The sequence below is a fragment of the Pantherophis guttatus genome, chromosome 17 (assembly GCF_059756535.1).
Source record: "Pantherophis guttatus breed Tessera chromosome 17, ASM5975653v1, whole genome shotgun sequence".
Classification (NCBI taxonomy): domain Eukaryota; kingdom Metazoa; phylum Chordata; class Lepidosauria; order Squamata; family Colubridae; genus Pantherophis; species Pantherophis guttatus.
The window spans coordinates 17340558-17365895 of record NC_142079.1 but is presented as its reverse complement, the minus strand read 5'-3'; the positions used below and the strand labels follow the sequence as shown (position 1 = coordinate 17365895).

General features: G+C 45.7%; 2 protein-coding genes across 3 annotated transcripts in view; both read left to right on the top strand.

The window, feature by feature from the left end:
- LOC117677948 (solute carrier family 2, facilitated glucose transporter member 11-like) overlaps positions 1–13590 on the top strand; it is a 41489-nt gene extending 27899 nt beyond the window's left edge. For both annotated transcript variants that reach the window (XM_087880648.1, XM_060683743.2), the window contains exons 11-12: positions 9671–9798; positions 12950–13590. In XM_087880648.1, coding sequence (XP_087736774.1) covers positions 9671–9798; positions 12950–13153 — 332 coding nt within the window. In that variant the 3' untranslated portion in view covers positions 13154–13590. The remainder of the gene's footprint in view (positions 1–9670; positions 9799–12949) is intronic.
- The window catches only part of LOC117677949 (solute carrier family 2, facilitated glucose transporter member 11-like), a 50177-nt gene continuing 34579 nt past the window's right edge, over positions 9741–25338 (top strand). Inside the window, exon 1 of the mRNA XM_034438573.3 lies at positions 9741–9798. The gene's annotated coding sequence lies outside the window, so the exon portion shown is untranslated. The remainder of the gene's footprint in view (positions 9799–25338) is intronic.

Below are 25338 nucleotides of genomic sequence, written 5' to 3'. Positions count from 1 at the left end.
AGGATATGTTTTGGGCATATACCCACTCTCCCTCTTGGAATGAACGGGCCCCGCCACTTGAATCCGGGGGTTTCTCAGGAAAATAATCAGGATGTAAACGATCCAAGTCTGTTCTTAACTGGTGGCCCATTAATAACTCAGCTGGGCTGCGGTTTGTCGTTGGGCATGGGGTCACATGCTGCGTTAACAAATAGGTAGCCAATTTAGTTTGCCAATCCCCAGGTCCCAATTTGGCAAGAACCTCCTTGGCCGATCGCACGGCCCTTTCAACAAGGCCATTTCCGGACGGATGGAACGGGGCCACCGTGACATGCCTAATCCCATGTCTGGCTACATATGTTTGGAAAGTGGCAGACATCAGTTGAGGCCCATTGTCTGATACAATCAAGTCTGGTAGGCCGTGGGTTGCGAATACGCTTCTCAGTGCCCAGACTACTGCCTCCGCTGTGGTTGAGGCCATGGCCACCAACTCCACCCACTTAGAATAGGCGTCTACAATGACCATAAAGGTATGGCCATGGAAGGGGCCCGCAAAATCCACGTGAACCCGGGACCAGGGGGCCTTTGGCAACTTCCACTCCCTAACTGGAGCCCTGGGAGGGGCTGAGCTCATGCGCTAGCACTGCTGGCACTCTGCGACCCAGTTCGTGATAGCTTCATCTAACTTGGGCCACCATAGGTAACTGCGGCCTAAAGCCTTCATCCGGGCCACGCCCGGATGGCCATTATGCAAAGTTTCTAGGACTTGCCATCTTAGTTCTACAGGAACAACCACCCTGGTGCCCCACAATAGGCAGCCTCGCAACATGGAAAGTTCTAGTTGCCAGATTTTGTAAGGAAGGAACTCAGAACCGATTTGCCCAAGGGGCCACCCCCTTCTCACCCAGTCCAGGACTTGGCATAAAATTCTGTCCTTGGCGGTGTACCAAGCCACGTCAGCGGCAGACACTGGACTCTGCTGGTCATCAATCTGTAGGACTGATGAGGCTGGAGCGGGGTCCTCGACACGAACAGGAAGGGGGCATCTGCTGAGTGCGTCAGCATTACCCAAGTCCTTACCCGGGCGGTGGGCCAGTAGATAATTGTAGGCCACCAGGAACACGACCCACCTGGTCATCCGTGGAGACAGGATCTGCGGAGACTGGCGATCGCCGGCCAGAATTCCCAACAACGGTTTGTGATCTGTGAAAATGTGAAAGAAACGGCCATATAAATAATCATGAAATCGTTTAACACCGGCCACAATGGCTAGCGCCTCCTTGTCTATGTGTCCGTAATTCCGTTCAGTGGCAGAGAGAGTTCTGGAGTAGTATGTGATGGGGGCCTCAGTCCCATTAGGCAGCCGATGGCTCAAAACGGCCCCCACCCCGTAAGGTGACGCGTCACACGTCAAAGTCAATGGGAGTTCGCTGTCATACTGTACTAAAACAGAGTCTGACGTGAGCAGTTGTTTGACAGCTAGGAAAGCATCGGCCTCCTTGCGTCCCCAGGTCCAAGGTGTAGCTTTATCAAGAAGGCGGTGAAGCGGCTCGGCGACTGTCGCCATGTGGTGTAAGAACATGTTATAAAAGTTCAAAAGCCCCAGGAAGGCTTGCAGTTCGGACCGGCTGGTAGCCGGTGGGCCATTTTGGATTGCTTGCACCTTTGCAGGCATTGGGTGCAGGCTGGCGGCATCAACGAGGTAGCCCAAGAACTCTACCTGAGGTACTCCCAATTTGCATTTGTTGGGCTTGAGTTTGAGTCCTGCTTGCTGGAATCGGGATAACACGGCACGAAGGCGGCTGGCCAGGTCAGCTTCTGTCATGGCAGAGACGAAAATGTCATCGAAGTAAGGAATTACTCCAGGCAATCCGTGCAGCAGCCTTTCCATGAGGCATTGAAAAATGCCTGGGGCGACACAGACCCCAAATTGCAATCGTCTACAATGGAATGCACCCCGGTGGGTTACAATTGTCTGGGCATCTGCGGTGGCGGTGTCCACCTCCAATTGTTGATAGGCTTGCGCCATATCCAACTTAGCAAAAATTGAGCCACGGCCCAACGAATGGAGGAGGTGATGCACCACTGGAACAGGGTAGGGGTGAGCCTGCAAAGCCTTATTGATGGTCGCCTTATAGTCCGCGCAGATGCGGATAGAGCCATCAGATTTCATCAGGGTGACAATTGGCGTCTCCCATCGAGCGTGATCCACCTGTTCTAATATTCCCTGTGCTAATAGCCTATCAATCTCCTTATCGACTTGAGCACGGAGTGCCAAAGGCACTCTACGAGGCTTGAGTCGTATTGGGGCGATTTTGGGATCCAAATTAAAGGAGATGGGAGTACCTGTATATTTGCCAAGACCTTCACTAAATACATCTGAGAATTCCGTGAACAAGTCGGAAAATACATCAGATGAAGTTGTGTGAATACCGGTAATAGCCAATCCTAAAGCATCAAACCATTCTAATCCCAGTAAACTGGGGAGTGTGCCATTAACAACAATTAATTTAAGGCGGCCACTGAAATTCTTATATTCGACCCTAAATCTCCCTGATCCTAAAACTGGAATGTGATTACCTTGATAATCACGAAGTCGGAATGTGCAAGAGGCTAAACGCCTCTTGGCCATCGAGGGCACCAGTCGTTTAAGAGTGCTCCAAGAAATTATTGACACGGAAGAACCAGTGTCCAATTCCATTTTACATGGTTTACCTTCTATGCGAACTGTAAGGAAAAGTTTTTTCCTCAAATCCGACTTTGCCTGACCTATGGTCGTCTCGGAGGGGCAGGCACCCCTGTAAATAGTAAAACATTCTTCCTCACGCCTATCCTGCCTATTTTGGGGATAGTAACTCCGGCTGGGTCTCGAAAAACTATTTTTATTGCTGTTATTATTGGCCATATTTGGCTGGCTAGCCTTACAAACCCTGGCAAGGTGGCCTTTTTTACCACAGCGTCTGCAGTCAGCATTCTTAAACCTACATGCGGAACGGAAATGATTCCCTCAGTACCCTGCACAAGGGGCTTTTTTTTTTTTAATTTTTTTTTATTTTTATTTTTTATTTTTTTTAATTTGATTTATAGGTAGGTTAAATGAGGACCCAGTTTGTGGGGGCAATAAGCTGACTTTGTATAAATATACAAAAGTATGAAGGCTATTGCTTAACGCACTGTAAGCCGCCCTGAGTCTCCGGAGAAGGGCGGCATATAAATCAAATTAAACAAAAAACAAAAAAACAAGGGGCTTGAAACCTATTTACTTCAGAATTCCCTCCTTTCTTTCGAGACGTTTGGAGGCGACTTATGTCTTCCTCACCCTCAGACAACTGGTCAGACTCGACCTCAGCCTCCTCATGGTGAACCATGGTAGTTTTCTGTGTCATTGTAGAAGACACAGTGAGAACAAGGTAGGTAATCAGGTGATTTTTTTTTTTTGTTATAAGTACGAGACCAGGGACACTAAGCGAGGCTGAACACAAGGGGAAGCCCCAGGAAGGGTATTGAGAAGGAAGGTAAGTGAATTAACAGGGTGTGCTGATTATTCAGAGAAGGGCCTCGATGCCACAGAGGGTTTAAAACACCGCTGACAAGGCAATTTGAGCAACTGAGGTAGAAGGCTTCTGCGCATGCGCTGGGTCCGAAGCTGGGGCGATGGGCGGCTGGAGAAGCTAGGCAGGCGAAACCTCCGCTGATTAGAAAGGGATCTGAAGCCCGTAGAAGGTGGTCAGTAAGTATGACAGACAAATTCGTGGAGCCGACGACACGGCATGGCGAAACCAAGCCAAACTTCAAGCACCGTCCGTGTAGTCGCCGTTTGAATGAAAACCAAAATGGCGGCGGGCGGGAAATTTTCTCCTCAGCACAGACGAGCGGCAGCAATGACGGGACGAGCAATGGCGGCGGGAGATTCGTAGTCAGCGCAGGCTGAACGGTTTAACAGATCAATGGGGGTGATGCCCCAGGGGGTCGATCAACCTCCGAAACTCAGTAGGGGCACAGTCTGGTGGTCGCTGGCGCGATTCCGCTCAGAAGCCCAATAATGTAAACGTCTTGAGACGCGCTAGCAAGGCAGCTTGGCTTCAGGCTAGACGGTCTAAAACAAAGTTCTGAGCACGCTCCAGCCGGTAGCGATGCTCAGAAGCTGACGATCCAACAATTAGGGCAAGAAGCCGTTGGGAAAGACGTTTAAAAACGATCGCTGAATAATAGTTCAGTCCGAAGTGACAGGTAGAGGCCAAAATGGCTCCGAAGCAGGCCGGGGCCCAGGAAGGACTCACCAGACCATGCGAAGTCAAACAATCCGAGTTCAAACCGATGAAGGCAGTCCAGAAAATAAAACAGTGAACAACGATGAAGTAAGGGAAAGGAAAGGTTCTGCCTTATCTCGGTAGCTGATTTAACTGATAATTCGGAGGCTCTGGCCTCATCTATAGCTGTTTGCAACATAATATCCATTCTAGCTAATAAGCGACGCTGTAAGCACCCTGACCCCACATATTAACTGGTCCAAAAGGATATCTTCTAAGTAATCTCTAAAGTCACAATACAAAGCGGCTGCCCTTAAGGCTGCCACATATTGATTAATAGTTTCCCCTTCTGCCTGAAAACGGTGCTGAAATGCAAAACGTCTAGCAACTCTTGAGGGTAGAGGGGCATAGTGGCCTTTTAAAATGGCTAGCAATGTCTCCCAGGGCACATTATGGACTGTCTGAGGTGCTAATAGTGCCCTAGCTGTCTCGAACATATCATGCCCACAGACACTGAGGAAAACAGCTAACTTCCTATCCCCTGGCAGACTTTTATAGTCATTTGCGACCAGGAAACAGTTAAAACGGTCGAAGAAGGAATCCCAGGTCTCCACTGCGTGGTTGAAAGGGGCGAATGTAGATAGGGTGGACATCTTCCTGAAGAACAGCGTCAGACCTTAGAATTTGCAATGTCTCGTTGCTGTGGTTCAGCTCAGTGCTTCAGCTCTTGTAGTGGCTTCGCTCGACCTGCCGCCTCAGAGTAATCCCACCTTCGTCGCCAGTTGTTCTGTTCATGGAACAAAGGCTAAAGAAGGGAGGCGAGGCAGGATAAACACTTCACAACATGTTTATTGGCTAACAATAACAGTGATTCGCTCTGGTTAGCTAACTACCAAGGAGAGCGAGCAGCTTTTTGAGGCACTGACAGCTCTTTTATACTCAGCTGTCAGAAGCTGGGCCAATCAGGAGCCACCAATTTCCCGCCGGCTGCCTGCCGGCACACGGACCAATCGGCTGCTCTATTGGCCGCTCGTGCTTGCCGTCCAGACATAACACCAATATTCACTTTTTGCCATAGTGTTTATTCTGTCTAGTTTTTATAAACGAATATTACCCTTCATCCTAATCTCTATCTTAATAAGATTCAATTTTTCCCTTTTCATCTCTAAATTAAACCCCTTAAATTTAAAATCTCACAACATAAAATAATCCCAATATTTCCTTAAATCCCCTTATTATAATCATAAAGATTTTTCTTTATCAAATAATACAATCCAACATCTTAATAAAGCTCAGTTAAATATATAACCTTCCAATCATTCATTTCTTTTCTATTATTTTTCTTAAATTTTAATTCCAATTTTCCCTGATTACAATAAAAAATATTCCACCTATTACAATTTCATATATTAAACTTATTCATATTTGTTAGGAAATGACTATTACCTAACTTGTTGGGTTAGCAATATATAAACCATTAATGTAGCTTTAAGACTGCTGTATTGCATCATACTGTGTCCTGATTGGTTAGCTCTGTAGCCAATGTCCTTAAGAGGGAACTAGAAACATGGTTTGTTCTCTTTGCTGTTTATGCTCTCTGATATCTCCGTACGCTACTGTTTGCAAATCCAGAAGAACTGTTTACTGTGTATGACTACGACGACTGGTAAGAAGACTTTGTTTTTGGATTATCCCTGGACTGTCGTTTTGCTATCTTCTGCTTTATATGTGTATGACCTGGACTGTTTATTGGACTATGCCTTACTATTTCCTGAAAGTAAACACAACTCAGTGTATCTGTGTGTTGACTGTGTTTATTCGTAACTACTCTCAATCGCTTTCATGTGTACACCCTTGTGAGGTGCACAACCTCAAGGGTTACTCTGCAAATTCCTTAATATTATTTCTAAATTTCTAAATCTTATTTTGTTCCAAATAGTACAATCCAACATCTTAATAAAGTTCAGTTAACATTCCAATTATTTCTTTTCTATTATTTTTTCAAATATATGATCTCTTCTTATTAAATAACAAACCAAATTACTTTGTACAATACAATTTCTTAAATTTTAACTCCAATTTTCAATTACTTTGTCAAAAATATCTTGTTTCTAATTTCACATGGAATTAAAAATATTCCAATTACTACCATTTCCCTAATTACAATAAAAAACATTCCACCTATTACAATCTCATATATTAAATTTATTCATATTTTAAAATTCATTTCAGTTCATTTATACATCCATGTAATTTTCTATTACTTTATACTTAATTAATTTCATTGTTACAGTTCAATACCTTCCAAGTATCACAATCTTAATTATAACATTTTCTAAAATTCATTGTATCCATAAATCATAGTTCAATTCATTTTTTATTTCTAAAAGTATACAACATATTCCTCTTTTATTTCTTTCTCCCATTTTTTATTTTCTTCTTTTTCTTCCCCCATCTTTTTCTTTGTATTTTAAAATCCTGAACTCTTCTTTTTTGTCCTGTATTTCCCATTGTTTTCCATCCCTTTTTCCTCTTTCTTATTTTCCCACTGTTAATCCCAGTGTAATTATTTGAATTTTTTGTTTTCTTTCTATTCCGCCCTTTTTTTGCTCCTTGTCTCTTTCCACCTTCTCTATTTTTCCCAATGTAATCTTTAAGGTTCACCTCTATTGCTAAGTTTTTCACTTTACTCCCTATTTTCCTCTCCTTTTCATTATTACTACCCACATGATCATTTGATTTTTCATAGTCAATATCTTTATTTTTATCTTCATCTTTATTTTCAGTCTCCCTTTGCTTCTCATTCATTGTTTCTTTATCCACTTGAGTATACTCTGACTAATTTCCATCAGATTCCGGTTTTCCATGCAGCATTATACTTATTTCCCTTACTTCCGTTTTCAATGATATATGCATCATTTCCATCATTTCCATAAGTTCCTGCACCATTTTATTATTTCTGGGTTGATGTTATTCAAATTTTAAATTTTGTTATAATCCGCCTTCTTTTATCATCAAGGCCAAGCTGCTTGCAGACAAACAAACCCTCCTTAAGAATTCCCACAGCTGTTATCACTTCCAAAGTTCAAAGTTTTTTTTTCCAAAATAAAAGTTCAGTATTGTAATGATCTTATTTCGCCTGAAGGTGTCTCTCTACAATCCACGATTCCAATCAACAGCCTAAAAATTATCCATTTTGTTTGCAATCCACGTTACTATGTTATTTGTATTTCCCGAAATCAATTTAAAGTCCAATTCAAATTACAAAGTCCATTTTTCCTCTCTTTTTTAATAAGAGACTTCTATTACAGGGCTTTAATTTTAAGTTCCTCTTTGGGTTTTTTTTTCAGCATTCAACAGAAATCTTTTTCTTCCCCTTTCAATCCTCTCCACACCTATTATAGGTTTTTATTTCTTCTAATTTTTAAAGTTCACAAATTTTTATCCAGAAGTCAATTTTCTTTTCGGGTTTTGTCACTTTGAACTTCCGCTTTAGTCTTCTTCCTACTTTTGCCCCGTGCCCATTAACCACTGTTATTTCGCTGGGACACTTTTAACAAATTTAAAAATCTTCCTTTTTTTTTTTTTTTTTTGCCTATGAGCTGGCAATCACTCACCCAGCATCAGTCCAATCAATTCACCGCTCCTGCTCAATACTTGGTCCGGTTGCCCCAGCTTAATGACGGCTGCAATGGCCGCCGCCCCCGCTGCCGAGTTGAAGAGTTTCTTCTGACCACCGAGGAACTTGCCTGTTCCTCTTGGTCTTCCAAGGTGCCTCTCCTTCTTCTCTGTCCCTACAGGACAGATCTGGTCCGAAGACCCCTCGGCAGCGGCTTATCACCCTGGGATTTCGCAAGGCTCATTGGAGCCCGCTATTCCCTGACTGTCTCGCCACGATGCTTCCAATCGAATCCAAGAAAGAAAGTGTATTGACGAGTAGAACCATCAATAGCATATGGTTCTTGGACAGGTGACAAATTGGCTGAATGAGTGGGTGGATCTTTATAGATTTCTGTGATGCTGCTGGGGATTGTGCAATGTTTGAAATGCCTCTAGGGCCATGATGGCGAACCTATGGCACGCATGCCAGATGTGGCACACTGAACCTTTTCTGTGGGCATGTGCACAGTCGCCCCTCCCTTTATTATTTTTTAATGAATAATTCAAGGTGGCAAACATACCCAATACTCCTTCCTCTTCCTATTTTCCCCACAACAACCCTGTGTGATGGGTGTCAAGACTTATTCTCCCTTTCACCCACATTTTCTCCTTCTCTCACAGCTTGACAACAAAGGGAGGAGGCGGTGGAATGGAATGCAAAGGGGGGGGTGATATCGAAGCAATCGAGGCATCTCTGGAAGCTTTCAAGGACATCGACTGTGGCTTCTCATAACAAAATGAACAGAAACTATTGGACTCTCTATGGCCCAGAGGGAAAAGGAGGAAATGTTGAGACTTTAGAAAAAGTGCAGAGAAGAGCAACCAGGATGATTAGGGGACTGGAGATTAAAACATACAATGAACGGTTGCAGGACCAGGGGAGACATGACAGCAGTCTCCCAATATTTGAGGGGCTGCCATAAAGAGGAGTGGGTCAAGCTATTTTCCAAAGCACCCGAAGGCCAGACAAGGAATAATGGATGGAAACTGATCAAGGAGAGATTCAACCTAGAAATAAGGAGAAATTTTCTGATAGTGAGCAGTTGCTTTCAGAAGTTGTGGTTGCTTCATCACTGGAGGCTTTCAAGAAGAGACTGGACTGCCATTTGGCAGAAATGGTGTAGGGTCTCCTGCTTGGGCGGGGGGATTGGCCCAAGCAGGGCCTACAAGGTCCCTTTGAACTCTGTTAATTTGTTAAATCTGTTAAATAACTATGATTGCGTTTGCATGGGAAATCCAGAGCTGTTTTTGCTTCTTCTAAGCCAATGCAGTTTTTCAGTAAAATATTATACTCTTGGTAAAATTATGTCCCAGGGGTTTCATTTTTTGGAAATGCCAACTAGATAGTTGACAGTGGGTTGGGCTGAGAGACTTTTAATGTCATCTGCATCAATTGCAGAAAATGACATAAATGGATGCAAATAAGGTAAGATTATCAATTATGGAAATGACGTTGATATAAATGATGTAAAAGTTAATTTTGCAGATTACCCCAATTAAGATTTGACTGCCATTGGACTATAATGGACCCCTTTGCTCCCAATACTCCATTAAATTGAACTGAACCAAATGAAAATTAGCAACTGATAGAGTTATTGATGATTGGGGTTTTTTTTCATTTCTGGATGTTACTGTTGGTGTTTTTTGTATATTGATCCAAAGAAGGCTGTGGATTGCCATGCCACTGCTAGTGGTTCTCCAGATAAATGAATTCTTGCTCATCCTGGGTTAAAAAGGGTCTCTCTGGGTCTGAACATATTTTTCTACGTTGTCCCTCTTAGATGGAGCCACATTCTCTATTATGATGGAAATTTTCAGCCAGTCCTCCAGGCCAGCAGCGTTCACGATCGGTGGTTGTCTAAGCTGGGCAGGCCTCTTCATTGTCGGAATCGCCTTTCCCTTTGCTGAGGTGAGTTTTTCCCAGCCCTCCATTTCCGTCCCCTGAGTGGCCTCCACACAGCAGCAATCTTCAGGCACTGGATTGGGCTGCAGGTAGGGAGATGGACCACATAGAGACCCATCTTGGTTGTTCAGCCAGTCCAGGGCAATCACTAAATGTGTCTGAAGCTGCTAGAAATAGCAATAATGCCAACAATACAAAACAATAATAATTGTTATTTAGCTGGAAGCTAAATGGTATGACGAATGACTGAAGGAACTGGGTATGTCCAGTCTAATGAAGAGAAGGACTAGGGGTAATATATCAGTCTTCCAGTTCTTGAGGGGCTCTCACAGAGAGCAGGGGGGGCAATCCAAAGAATCTGAGGACAGAACCAGAAGTAATGGGTGGAAAATCATTAGTGATTCAACTTAGAACTAATTAAATTTCTTAACAGTGAGAATATTATAACTAGTGGAATGACTTGCCTCCACAAGCTGTGGGTACTCCAACACTGGAAGTTTTTAAGAAGAGATTGGACAACCATTTGTCCAGAATGTATATGGTTTCCTGCTCAAGCTGGGGATTGGACTCAAAGACCTCCAAGGTCACTTCCAACTATTTTATTCCATGTTCTGTATATTTTTAAATGTCAACTAGATAACTCATGCCCCATTGGGTCATCGTTTCAGAGATTTTCCTACCTAAGGAAAGAAACAGCACAACTATGGGTAGGCAAAAAAGCAAGGGGAGCTGGAGCAGCTTCAGGCTTCCTGCCAGCTTCCCCATTGACTTTTTTTATGGGAAACTGGCTCGGAGCATCAGAAATCATCCTTCCTCCTTTCCCCCCTCCCATTCATGCTGGTTTCCCCATTGACTTTGCTATGGTAAACTTGCAGGGAAAAAGCCAGTGGGGAAGCCTGTAGGAAGTTGCAGGTCAGCAGGCAGGTAAGTGGCTACTGCCACATGGTGAACGAATCAGGGGATTCACTGGAGTACATCTCCAGGTCAGGAGTGAGGATGCATGAGACGGGCTATGCAGGGCAGGAAGGGTGCATGGGGCATCCCATGTGGGTCATATAGAGCATGCAGTGCGGGCCAAGAAAGGTGCACACAGGTCACATAGAGGTGTGAGAGGTATTGCATGAGTTGAATAACATGCATAGATCAAGTAGGATGTGTGGGGGTCACAGAGCTGTGTAATGCGTCACATTACATTAAGGGCATCAGAGATGGTATTCAGCAGGTTCGGACCGGTTCGGGTAAACCAGTAGCAGCAATTTTAACTGGTTCACCGAACCAGTAAATACCACCTCTGATTGGCCCCACCCACCCACTCACCGCTCACCCCGCCCAATATATGTTGCCTTCGCCACGTAGCCCAGCTAATCGCATTGCCAGTCACCTCCGCACCTGCCTCAGCTATGCTCAGCTCACCAAAGGTAAGCATGCCACCCACTCACCCTTCGTCTTGGGTCAGGGGCCAGGGCCCAGGGATGCACCATTCCCTGAGGCCCCAGAGCCTCTGTCCGCCCGCTCGTCTGCCTCAGCTGGATTGGGGAATGTGCCATTCCCCGGCTCCGGTCTTGCCCCGGAGCTGCCGCCCTCTCGCCCTCCGCCTCACTCACCTACCTTCCATTACGGTCGCCATGGTGTGGGAACAAGCTGCAGGAGCTGCCTTCTGAGCAGCTCCGCTGTGAAGGGAGGCAGAAAAGTTTGGCTTCTCTGCTGCAGCATTCAACGTGGCTGCTTCTCTCCTCCTTCTCGGCCTCATACACACAGAGCAAACATAAGAAGGAGCCAGGTTGAATGCTAGAAGACGTGGCCAAACTTTTCTATTGGTTCTGTGGGCGTGGCTTGTGGACGTGGATTAGTGTGGGGTGGTGCCATCCCACCTTGCCATGAGTGATGTTGAGTTGGCCATGCCCACTCAGTCACATGACCCCTGCACCAAGCCACGCCTACCAAGCCTCGCCCCCAGAACCGGTAGGGAAAAAAACTGAAGAGAAGAGTGCCTGGAGTTGGATGACTATGTAAGAGGTGCCATGCAGTTCGGGGAAGGTACACAGAATTGGGGGAGTGTGCAGGGTAACTGCATGGACTAGGAAAGATTCTTTCCACCCTGTTCCTTCCTCCTCCCTCCCTCCCTCCCTTCTTTCTTTCTTTCCTTCCCCCACCCCACCTTCACTTTCCAGCAGACAAGCAAGGAGCTTCTGCTAGGTGGATGATGAAGCAAGGGATTGTGAGACTTGCTGGGAAACTGTCACAGAATACTAAAAATGAAGATCACATGACTGCAGCAATGGCCCAGAGCCAATAGCACTAAAGAATCCACAACTTTCCCAAATTTAATTTCTTTGGGAGTTTTGAGTTCCAGATTTTGGACATATTGTGTATGTTAGCTTATCTGAGGTACCTTGACTCTAAAATTGTTGCCTTACAATGCACTGTTTTGTCCAGTTAAAAGCCATGAAACAAATAATAATGGAGGCATCAGTTCAAGAGATCAAATAAAGTAACTGATGACACAATCACAAATGAGCCTGAATGTCAAAGCTCTGCCTTTAAAAAGTTTCTGCATACCGCAGATGAAGTAGCAATAAGTCCAATGGGAGTGTTTAGAGATGGTTTCCTTGAATTTCTGCCAAATTAGCTTCTGTGGTTGGTGGCACAAAACAATTCCTTGACATTATGAAGATTTACAGGGAAAAATGAAATATTTCTGATAAACTCTTCCCAGTTGTAGGGACTTCAATTGTACTCAGAAACAAAATGCATGTGATAAACGAAGACAGAGAAGTTGAAGCAAAGATGCAACATGCAGATAATAAATAAGCTTTAACCAGCTGAACTGTCCAAGCACCACCCAGAGCAACTTAGAAGTGCACCATCCTTAACCTGATTACTGGGTTTACTCATTTTCAGCATTCACATTAAGCCATAAAGCTGTCAGCATCACACTTAACAAAGTCAAAAAATCAAAATCAGTTTCATCTGATGCTCCCTTTTCTCCATCCTCTCTTTTAATGACCCAGAGATGCTTGTAGCTTTCTCTAGTGCAGTTTTTGTTTCTTCACCACTAGACCGCAATTCCAGCTTGAACTTTGGGAATGATGGAGATAAAAGAGGGGATTTGTTCAGACACTAATGAGACTGTTACTGTTTATTGTGTCCATTTCAGGAAAGTCTGGGCCCCTTTTGCTTCCTTCTCTTTGCCACCGTGCTCTCTGGCTCTGGGATATTCTTCTACTTATTCCTTCCGGAGACAAAAGGCAAATCTGCAGTAGAGATCACAGAGGAATTCAACAGATCGTCTTTGGGAAAGAAACTTGATGTTCTCAGGAAAAATTTCAGTGAGGACCATTCGGTCTACTCCAGTTTCTGAGTTGCATCTGCCGAGGAAGAACCTCTGGGAGGAATACCTGATTTTAAAGGGTATGGGGATCACAAAGGGCTCTGCTGCCAAGACGAACTTTTCCCCTCTCTTGTGATGCAGCAGTTTTGGCTCCTGGGAAGGCACAGGTGCTTCCCCCCCCCCCCCCGGAAGTGTCACTCTTCATTTTTAATCTGAACACAATGGCCACCTACAAATACAGAGAGTCATCTTGTAGCCCCCATCCTTCATGGCATTGAGGTGACCTATTGATCCCTCCCAACATGTTATCATGTTGCCACTGCTTGCTGGCTTCATTTCTGTTCAAACTCAAATGCTTTTCCTGCACATAGTTTTCTTTATTGTTTTTCACTGGTTGGAAAAGCAACTCATGGCTCTGCTCAAATCTCAAGTCAATCAATTAAACCAAGCTAATTAATGTGTAAAAATGGCTGCTTAAGAGTTACTGTTTGGAATTATTTCCTTCCATTCCTTCTATCTTTCTTTCTGCTTTATGACCTAAACAAATAAAATACCCAAGGGTATGTTTATTTCTGAGCAACTTGGAATATGTAGAATAAAAATGTAAAAAAAAGAGACAGTAATTCAATTCCAAGATGCTCCCTGTCCAAGTCCAATTCACTCAAAACATATTGTGTACAATGGTTTTCAGCAAGAGGGCTGAAACATTTGGCTTTTGACTCAATTCCTGGGTTTTTCTTCTTTCTAAACTATAGCTGTGCAGTGTTGCCTAAGTTTCCATTAAGTAATTTTTATCAAATCTCCACTTAGAGCAGGGAAAGGTAACTTTTACTTCAGCATTCAGGTTTGGGGCCTGACAGGGCATATTTCAGGAGCCCAGCTGAAGATAAGTCAACCATATTCCTTTGGTTGCCAAACAGCCAAGCAGCCATCTGGAGCACCAGGGAACTACCAGAGGACTGGAAAAGAGCTGATGTGGTTCCTATCTTCCAAAAAGGGAAAAAATGGATACAGGAAACTACAGCCTAATCAGCTTGACATCAATAACTGGGAAGATTCTGGAAAAGATAATCAAGCAAAAAGATTTGCAAATACCAAGAAACAAGCAAAGCAATTACCAGAAGCTAAAATGGGTTTGTCCAAAGCAGATCACACCAGGCAAACCTTTATCCTTCTTTGATAAAGTAGCAGAACAACAAAATCAATGAATTGAGTTGGAAGGGATTCCTGGAGGCCTTCTAGCCCAATCCCCTGCTCAAGCAAGAAACCATTTCAGACAAGTGACTGTGGGAAAAACCACAGAAAAAGAGACAGACACTTCAAAACAGGGAAGAGAGAGATGAATTTTTCAAGACAGAGAACAAAAGGCCAAGAACTCTTGTAAACTGTAAACTGACACTGCAACAGGAAAAATATTTAGTTTTTAGACATTTTGATTTTTTTAACAAAGAAAAAAGTCATGGAAATAGAGACGGACACTATAGTGACTTGCAAAGTGTGCCATATGTTTCAGCTTATGTATGTATGTAAACTACTTGAATAACTAGAAAAAAAAGTAAAGGGTTTATAGGCAACTCTAGCTACTCTGAAACTCAATGAATGAAGTGAGAAATCCCAACCTAAACAAGAAGACTACACCAAAATAAAATAGGGAGCAAACAGCTTCTTTAAAAAATGACCCCATATATGAACATAAAGAAGAAAACAGATACACCCATATTGAACACAATAGGGAACAAAAAGCTTCCATAAAAATGCCCTTACATACATCCCTAAAGAATTGAATTGAAACATGTCACTTTTAGAAGAAAAGAGCAAAGCCCTCACTATCTACCCTAGCCCACTCCACTGAAATCCCTCTGGAGCTGAACCTTGGGCAAGAGTGACCATGTCATACGGGAATTCAATATAATACAAACACACTTCAAAAGTCCTGAACAAAGACTTGCAACAAAAGTCAAAGATAATATAAAAATGTTTCTTTCAACATAACAACATAATGTAGCTATTTTGCTGCTCTTATTGCGTCATCAGATAATCGCCCGGCCGCCCTGTTCAGGGTGACCCGCTCCCTGCTCCACCAGGAAGCGCGGGAGGACCCCTTGGAGGGTAGAGCCGAGGATTTTGTTCAATATCTGTATGACAAAATCACTCAGATTCGGGAAGATCTGGACTCCGACTGGGTAGTCTCAGGAGGAGGGACAGGGGCAGGTCTTGAGAATGTTATCTGGGATGAGTTTGATCCTGTGACCCCTGAGGATGTGGACAGGATTCTGGGTAGACTGAACGTGACCACTTGTTTATTGGACCCGTGTCCCTCCTGGTTAGTGCTGGCTTCTCGGGAGGTGACACGAGGCTGGTTCCAGGGGATTATAAATGCTTCGTTGGGTGAGGGTGTCTTTCCTGCCACCTTGAAAGAGGCGGTGGTGAGGCCTCTCCTCAAGAAGCCATCCCTGGACCCGGCAATGTTGGTAAATTATCGTCCGGTTTCCAACCTTCGTTTTGTGGCGAAGGTTGTTGAGAGTGTGGTCGCGAAACAGCTCCCCCAGCACCTGGATGAAACAACATATCTGGATCCGTTCCAGTCGGGTTTCAGGCCCGGGTACAGCACGGAAACGGCATTGGTCGCGTTGGTTGATGATCTCTGGAGGGCTCGGGACAGGGGGTGCTCCTCTGTCCTGGTCCTGTTAGATCTCTCAGCGGCTTTTGATACCATCGACCATGGTATCATGCTGCACCGGTTGGAAGAGTTAGGAGTGGGAGGCACTGTGTTACGGTGGTTCTCCTCCTTTCTCTCTGACCGGTCGCAGTCTGTGTTGACAGGGGGACAGAGGTCGACCCCGAGGCCCCTCATATGTGGGGTGCCGCAAGGGTCGGTCCTCTCGCCTCTCCTGTTCAACATTTATGTGAAGCCGCTGGGCGAGATCATCCGTGGTTTCGGGGTGGAGTACCATCAGTACGCTGATGACACCCAGCTGTACATCTCCACCCCGGATCACCCCAACGATGCCCTTGAAGTGATGTCCCGGTGCCTGGAGGCCGTACGGATCTGGATGGGGAGGAACAGGCTCAGGCTCAACCCATCCAAGACCGAGTGGCTGTGGTTTCCGACGTCCCGGTATAGTCAGTTGACGCCATCTCTGACTATTGGGGGCGAATCACTGGCCCCCACGGAGAGGGCTCGCAACTTGGGCGTCCTCCTGGATTCACGGCTGTCTTTAGAAGAGCACTTGACGGCCGTGACCGGGAGGATTTTTTATCAGGTTCGCCTGATTCGTCAGTTGCGTCCCTTTCTGGATCGGGACTCGTTACGCACAGTCACTCATGCCCTCGTCACCTCCCGCCTGGACTATTGTAACGCTCTCTACATGGGGCTCCCCTTGAGGAGCACCCGGAGGCTCCAACTGGCGCAGAGTGCGGCCGCGCGGGTGGTAATGGGAGCGTCATGGCGCTCCCATGTGACACCTCTCCTGCGCGAGCTGCACTGGCTCCCGGTGGTCTTCCGGGTGCGCTTCAAGGTTTTGGTTACCACCTTTAAAGCGCTCCATGGCTTAGGACCTGGTTATTTACGGGACCGCCTACTACCACCAATAGCCTCCCACCGGCCAGTACGCTCTCATAGAGAGGGACTCCTCCGGGTGCCGTCAGCCAAACAATGTCGGCTGGAGACCCCTAGGGGGAGAGCCTTCTCTGTGGGGGCACCTACCGTCTGGAATGAGCTCCCCCCAGAGATACGGAGGATCCCGGATCTGCGCACCTTCCGCCGCGCTGTGAAGACTCTTTTATTCCATCAAGCAGGCTTGGCCTAATCTCCTCCCTCTTTTAATACATAAATTTTAAATCTGTTCTTAAATTATTGGGGTGTTTTAATTTGTCTGGGCCAAAAAATGATTTAATTCGATTTTAACTGGTTTTTTAAATTTTTGTATTTATGTATCTTATTGCTTGGCTGTTCACCGCCCTGAGTCCTTCGGGAGTAGGGCGGTATACAAATTAAATAAATAAATAAATAAATAAATAAACAAGGGAAAAGTTAAGGAAAAGTCAGTCCACTAAAGAAAGTCATTATTTGCAAAAAAAAAACTAGTATAGCCCAATGTACCAAAAACCTAACTGTAAAAGACAGACTAAAAATTAAAATTAAAATAAGCAAGAAAATGGAAGGAGAACAAGATCAAGACGTTGTGGTACGATTGGGAAATGAGGGGCATGAGCCATTGCTATTTACAAAGACTGAACTGAAGAATGTGTTGAAGAGGTTGGCCTTAATGGTTTCATCATTACAGTATTTCCCGTTTGGTCCTTTTAGTGGTGGGATGGATCTTGAGTCTTTAAATTTGTTGTTTACAAAATTGTAGAAGGCCTGGGTGGATTTAGTGCGTATTAGGTTTTCCTCTTGTTTGCTGTGATAACTGATGCATTCTGCCTTTATCTGTCGGCAGACAGTTTTGTAGCGACTTTTGAATTTTGCTATGTAGCCAGTTTTTTTTTTTATTGAAAAAGTTTTAAAACAAACACAATTTCCCCACAACCCTCCCTCCCAACCCCCCCTCCCCCTCCCCGACTTCCCAGAGCAGAACACAAGGTATTTCTATTGACCTTTAACAATAAACTAAATTGCATAACCAATCATTAAACTAACACCCCCTAAAAAAAAAAATCTTAACCCCCCATATATAAAATCCTATTTCTTAAACATAATACTTCTAATATCACTTATATAGCGCTTATACAAATAAAAGAGATCATTCATAAGCTATTTGATATTTTTTGGTCTGATACTTATTTTGTATATAATCAATCCATCTTCTCCAGTCCTGTATATACCTTTCTTGTGTGTGATCCTTCAGATATGCTGAAATTTTAGCCATTTCAGCTAAATTAGTTACTTTCAATATCCAATCATCAATAGTAGGCAAAAAGTCCTTCTTCCAGTGTTGTGCTACCAACAATCTTGCTGCTGTTATCAAGTTCAAAATCAGTTTAGTCTCTGCAACTGTACAGTCCGTAGTTATACCCAGTAAGAACAACTGTGGAGTAAATTTCAGTCTCTTTTTAAGAATATTCTGCATCACCCACCAAATCTTTATCCAAAATGCTTTGATTTTTCTACAAGTCCACCATATATGATAATAAGTTGCATCATCACAGTCACATCTCCAACATTTAGCTTGCACATTAGGATACATACATGATAATTTTTTGGGATCTAAGTGCCATCTATAAAACATTTTATAAAAAATTTCTCTTAAATTTTGTGCTTGTGTAAATTTCACATTTCTAATCCAAATCTTTTCCCAAGTCTCCATCATTACTAGCTCTTGAAAATTTTGTGCCCATTTAATCATACAGTCTTTAACCAATTCGGTCTCAGAATCTATTTCCAATAAAGCATTATACAACCTTTTAATATGCATTTGTTTTTGATCTCTAATTTGTTTTACCAAATTCTCCTCATTTTGCACAAAGCCAGTTTTTTGATCTTCCTTCCATCTAGCTTGAAGTTGACTGTACTGGAACCATGTATAAATTATACCTTCTTCTCTCAGTGTATCTATCTAAAGTTTTTTTTTTTTTTTTTTTTTAATTTGATTTATATGCCGCCCTTCTCCGGAGACTCAGGGCGGCTTACAGTGCATTAAGCAATAGCCTTCATACTTTTGTATATTTATACAAAGTCAGCTTATTGCCCCCACAAACTGGGTCCTCATTTAACCTACCTTAGAAAGGATGGAAGGCTGAGTCAACCTTGAGCCTTGGAGAGATTCGAACCAGCAGTAAATTGCAGGCAGCTGTGTTAATAACAGGGTGCTTTAAACCACTGTAGTACCAAGGCTCTTGGTATACATTACTCTCAGATACATTACCCCCCTTTCCATAATAAGAAGCTCTTTATAGGTAATCACCTCCTGTTTTTGTTCTATACTTATATTTTCTATTGCATGTCTAGGATTTGCCCATACAGGTATTTTATAATTTAACTTATATTGATATTTTTTCCAAACCCTCAACAAAGCATTTCTTAATATATGCTTCTGCGCATGTCCAAGATGGCGGCGCCCGCTGGAACTACGATCTGATGATGGGGCGCCGACCTACCCTTTGGGTCTTTTGGGGGTCATGCTGAAGATCTTAGACCCCAGGACCAGTCAGGGAAGCTCCTCGCCAGCACGGAGAGGGTTTTCTTTCCCTCCGTGACTGGGTAGAGAGGAAGGGGCGATGCATGGAGCGCCGGGCTGATCAGCTGGGCGTCGGCAGCGTCGGCGGCGTTTTTTCACAGCCGGCGGCCATCAATCAGAGGGAGCGGTGCTGTGCCGGGGATGCCGCCGCGCGGCAAGCTTCTAAGCCCGGGGGGGTTGCCCGAAGGGTTGTAAGATGTGTCGGGCACCCCCCGAAGACCTCTGGGACGTCGCCAGGCTCTTTCGGGGGCTGGCGACGATGGCGCGGTGGCGGCAGCGATGGCGGTTGCTGTGAAGGCTAGCTGGCGGTCAGACGGCGCTGGGGACCCCCCCCTCGGAATAGGAGCGGGGGGGGCAACAAACCAACAATCCAACAGGCCTGGGAGACCTGCAACAATGGTCGGGGCGGAAAAGACCCGGAGCGATTTGCTGGGCCTTGGGAAGCCTCAATTTGTGGTTGTATGGGGGGCTGGGGAAAACTGCCCCATTTCTGCCCCATTTCTCTCTTCCCCAGCGTTCCTCGTTAAACCTGGGCCCACCGGACCAACTATCAGCCTGTGTGACCCATTGGCGCGATGCCCTATTATTGTTACTATTCTGAACCCCCTGACTCTGGAGAGGGCTATTTCCATCTGAATGGGAGACCGGTACAAGACTGCATCCCGTCAGCTGAGGGGGCTGGACATTTGCCTGGCCACCGTGAGAGGGTGGCCAGGTACTAGAGCCCCTGAGGGCTGAACCGGGAGGCTTTTACATGAATGCACTTTATCAGCGAGGGGATTTTACCAGCGAGGAGACTTTACCTCCGGACAAACCGCCGTGAGAGGGCGATTTTGGACCTGACCCCTGGACGCTGTCTTTATGCATCGGTTCATTGCTACCATCTCACCACATGAGGGGACTGTCCAGCTGACCTAACCACCGTGAGAGGGTGGTTGGAACTATTTTTCCCCCTTGGAACTGTGGTCGTCTTGGCTTGGACCATGGCCTCTGTTGTGAGGGGACAAGGGACTTGGTCCTGTAAACATGTCTCTGAGACTCCCCATTCCTCTGTCTTCTCCCCAGTCCTTTATATATACCCTCAGGATATGGTCTTATTACCCAGTATGATGATCAATGTACTCAGCAGCGGAGCTTCTTGGTCTGCGAGACTCCCCCCTCTCGCAGGCTTGGCCCTCCATTCTATCGAGGGCCTACCTCGATGACGGGCTCTGGAGTCCCGAGAGGTGGCATGCCGCAAAGAGGGGGCTGCGGGGTTTTTTAAAATTGTCCTTGTCTAAACTTTTAAGGGGTTTGGGGAGGGGGGAGGGGGGTGGGATTGAAATTAGGGTTGTGGGTTTGGGGGATAACCCACTAGGGGGAGAGTCGGGCTTGGCAAGGACGTCCGGCGGGGGTGGCGGGGAATCCGGAGGGGGTCGAGCTGGTCCAGATTGTGTTTCTACCATCGGTACTGTGTGTGGGAGAGGTAGATATGGCGGGAGCAGGGGGCCATATCATGTTAAGGGAGCACGCGCCCGCTGTCTTCAAGCGGTAGAGTGCTCCGGCCCCCAAAGCTCCACCCGTGCTCCAGGTAGTACAGACCTTCAGGGCCCGGGCCTTCGCCTGATGTTGTGCAACGCCAGGTCTGTAGTAAATAAAGCCCCCCTCATCTGTGATCTTGTTTACGAGGGGGGAGCGGACCTGGCGGGTATTACGGAGACCTGGTTGGGCCCAGAGGGAGGGGTCCCTCTGGTAGAAATGTGCCCACCAGGTTTCCACGCATTCCATCAGCCAAGGCCACAGGGGAGGGGCGGGGGAGTAGCGGTTATTATTAGAGAAGGCCTTAGGCCGAGGGAGACCACTGTACCTCAGACAGCTGGTTGTGAGTCCCTCTTTGTGAAGTGGGGCCATGGGGTTCAGAGGGGTTTGCTGATCACGTACCTGGCTCCCTGCCACGTGGCGGCAGCCCTGCCCGAGCTACTCAACGTTATTGCCGCGGTGGCGGTTGATACCCCCAGACTTATGGTCATGGGGGATTTCAACCTGCCATCCGTGGGTGAGGCGTCTGAGGTGGCTCGAGAGTTCATGGCTTCCATGACGGCCATGGACCTGACCCAACTAATTCATGGCCCTACGCACATTGGGGGAAACACACTGGACTTGGTTTTTGTCTCTGGACAGTGGTTGAGTGATCTTGAGATAGGGGATATAGTCATCGAGCCCTTGTCATGGTCAGATCACTCGCTCCTTCGCCTTGACCTTCGAACCGCGGCACCCCGCTGCAGGGAGGCGGAACCGGTAAGATGGTACCGCCCCAGGCGCCTGATGGAACCTGACAGGTTCCAGAGGGAGCTTGGGCCAATCCCGGAGGTTCTGGCTCACGCCTCGTCTGGGGACCTAGTGGCCGCCTGGGATAGGGCGGCTGCTGGAGCCCTGGACCGAGTCGTGCCTTTGCGGCCTCTGACCCGGCGCCGATCTCGCCTGGCTCCTTGGTTCACCGAGGAGCTGAGGGAGATGAAGCGCCGGAAAAGACGCCTAGAGAGCTGTTGGAAGGCCAGTCTTTCTGAATCTGACAGAACACTGGTAAGATCCCATATTAGGAATTACCTAGTGGCGATAAAAGCAGCAAAATGTACCCATTTTGCTGCTCTTATTGCGTCATCAGATAATCGCCCGGCCACCCTGTTTAGGGTGACCCGCTCCCTGCTCCATCAGGAAGCGCGGGAGGACCCCTTGGAGGGAAGAGCCGAGGATTTTGTTCAGTATCTGTATGACAAAATCACTCAGATTCGGGCAAGTCTGGACTCTGACGGGATAGATCCAGCGAGGGTGACGGAGACAGGTCTTGAGACTGTTATCTGGGATGAGTTTGATCCTGTGACCCCAGATGACGTGGACAGGATTCTGGGTAGATTGAACGCGACCACATGTTTGTTGGACCCGTGTCCCTCCTGGTTAGTGCTGGCTTCCCGGGAGGTGACGCGAGGCTGGCTCCAGGGGATTATAAATGCTTCGTTGGGTGAGGGTGTCTTTCCCGCCGCCCTGAAAGAGGCGGTGGTAAGGCCTCTCCTCAAGAAGCCATCCCTGGACCCGGCAATATTGGCTAATTATCGTCCAGTCTCCAACCTTTGCTTTGTTGCGAAGGTTGTTGAGAGTGTGGTTGCGCGACAGCTACCCCAGTACCTGGATGAAGCGGCGTATCTAGATCCGTTCCAGTCGGGCTTCAGGCCTGGGTACAGCACGGAAACGGCATTGGTCGCGTTGGTTGATGATCTCTGGAGGGCTCGGGACAGGGGTTGTTCCTCTGTCCTGGTCCTGTTAGACCTCTCAGCGGCTTTTGATACCATCGACCATGGTATCATGCTGGACCGGTTGGAGGGGTTGGGGGTGGGAGGCACCGTTTTACGGTGGTTCTCCTCCTTTCTCTCTGACCGGTCGCAGTCTGTGTTGACGGGGGCAGAGGTCGACCCCGAGGCCCCTTATATGCGGGGTCCCGCAGGGATCGGTTCTCTCGCCCCTTCTGTTCAACATTTATGTAAAGCCGCTGGGCGAGATCATCCGTGGTTTCGGGGTGAAGTACCATCTGTACGCTGACGACACCCAGCTGTACATCTCCACCCCGAACCACCCCAACGATGCCCTTGAAGTGATGTCCCAGTGCCTGGAGGCCGTACGGATCTGGATGGGGAGAAACGGGCTCAGACTCAACCCATCCAAGACCGAGTGGCTGTGGTTTCCGACGTCCCGATATAGTCAGCTGACGCCATCGCTGGCTATTGGGGGCGAATCACTGGCCCCCACGGAAAGGGCTCGCAACTTGGGCGTCCTCCTGGATTCACGGCTGTCTTTAGAAGAACACCTGACGGCCGTGACCGGGAGGATTTTTCATCAGGTTCGCCTGATTCGCCAGTTGCGTCCCTTTCTAGATCGGGACTCGTTACGCACAGTCACTCATGCCCTCGTCACCTCTCGTCTGGACTATTGTAACGCTCTCTACATGGGGCTCCCCTTGAGGTGCACCCGGAGGCTCCAACTGGCGCAGAGTGCGGCCGCGCGGGTGGTTATGGGAGCAACATGGAGCTCCCATGTAACACCTCTCCTGCGCGAGCTGCACTGGCTCCCGGTGGTCTTCCGGGTGCGCTTCAAGGTGTTGGTTACCACCTTTAAAGCGCTCCATGGCTTAGGACCTGGTTACTTACGGGACCGCCTACTACCATCAACAGCCTCCCACCGACCAGTACGCTCCCACAGAGAGGGGCTACTCCAGGTGCCGTCGGCCAAACAATGTCGGCTGTCGGCCCCCAGGGGGAGAGCCTTCTCTGTGGGGGCCCCGACGATCTGGAATGAGCTCCCCCCAGAGATACGGAGGATTCCGGATCTGCGCACCTTCCGCCGCGAGTTGAAGACGCTTTTATTTCATCAAGCCGGCCTCGCCTAATTCTTCTCCCTTTAAACTGTAAATTTTAAATTTTTAAATGTATTTTAAAATTATGGGTTTTTAATCAGTATTAATTTCAGCCAAATTTATTTAATTCATTTTACTTGATCTTAAATTTTGTATATTTATGTGTTTTATCTCATGGCTGTGCACCGCCCTGAGTCCTTCGGGAGTAGGGCGGTATAGAAATTCAATAAATAAAATAAATAAATTCAATAAATAAATATATGAGCCTTAAATACTTTATCCACTTTTTTGTCATATAACAAATAGGCATGCCATCCATATAACAAATCATAACCTTCTAAATTCAAAATTCTCCCCTCAGTTAAATTAAACCAATCACTAATTTGTGATAAAACCACTGCTTCATAATATAATCTTAAATTAGGCATTTTAAGACCCCCTCTTTCACGTGTATCTTGTATAATTTTCATTTTTATTCTGGGTTTTTTCCCAGCCCAAATGAAAGTATTAACACCTTTCTGCCATTCTCTCAGATTTTCATCTTTCTTAAGCACAGGTATCATTTGGAACAAAAATAAAAATCTAGGTAAGACATTCATTTTAATTGCTGCAATTCTTCCCAATAAAGACAACTGTAATTTTTTCCAATTTTCCATATCCTTCTGTACCTTCTGCCAAAGAACCTCATAATTGTTTTTGTATAATTTTGTATTTGAAGCTGCTATGTATACCCCTAGATATTTAACCTTTTTAGCTATTTCAAAATCTGTTATTCTTGCTAGTTCATCTCTTTCAAGTATAGATATATTTTTAATTATCATCTTTGTCTTATGTGAGTTAACTTTAAATCCTGATACTTTCCCGTATTGATCAATTATATCCAATATATATGGAACCGACTCTATAGGTTGGGATAAGGTAATAACCAAATCATCTGCAAATGCTCTTAATCTATAATCTTGTTGTCTAATTACAATACCCTTCACTTTTTCTGAGTCACGTATCTTGTTCAATAGTACCTCCAAAGTCAAAATAAATAGTAGTGGGGACAGAGGACACCCCTGCCTTGTTCCTTTCTCAATTTTAAAAGCCTCTGTTAAACCTCCATTAACTATAATTTGTGCTGTTTGCTGCTGATATATCGCTCTAATTGATTGTGTGAAATATTCCCCAAAGTGCATTTTCTCTATTATTTTAAACAAAATTGCCAGTTCAAACGATCAAATGCCTTCTCTGCATCCAAAAATATAAACGCTGCAGGGACTTGATTATTTTTTTCCAAATATTCCAGTAAGTTTACAATTTGTCTAACATTATATCTCATTTGTCTCCCTTTTATAAACCCTGATTGATCATTATGAATTATTTGTTGCATAACTGGCATTAATCTATTAGCTAATATCTTAGCAAAAATCTTATAATCAGTATTCAGAAGTGAAATTGGCCTGAAATTCTCAGGTTTAATGGAATTTTGGTCCTCCTTTGGAATTAATGAGACAAAGGCTGTTTTCCAGGAAGGTGGTACTCCTCCTCCTACTTGTATTTTATTAAATAAAATTTTGAGTGGTTCTAACATTTCAGATTGTAAATGTTTATAATAGACAGCTGTTAGTCCATCTGTTCCCGGAGCCTTACCTATTTTTAATTGTTTA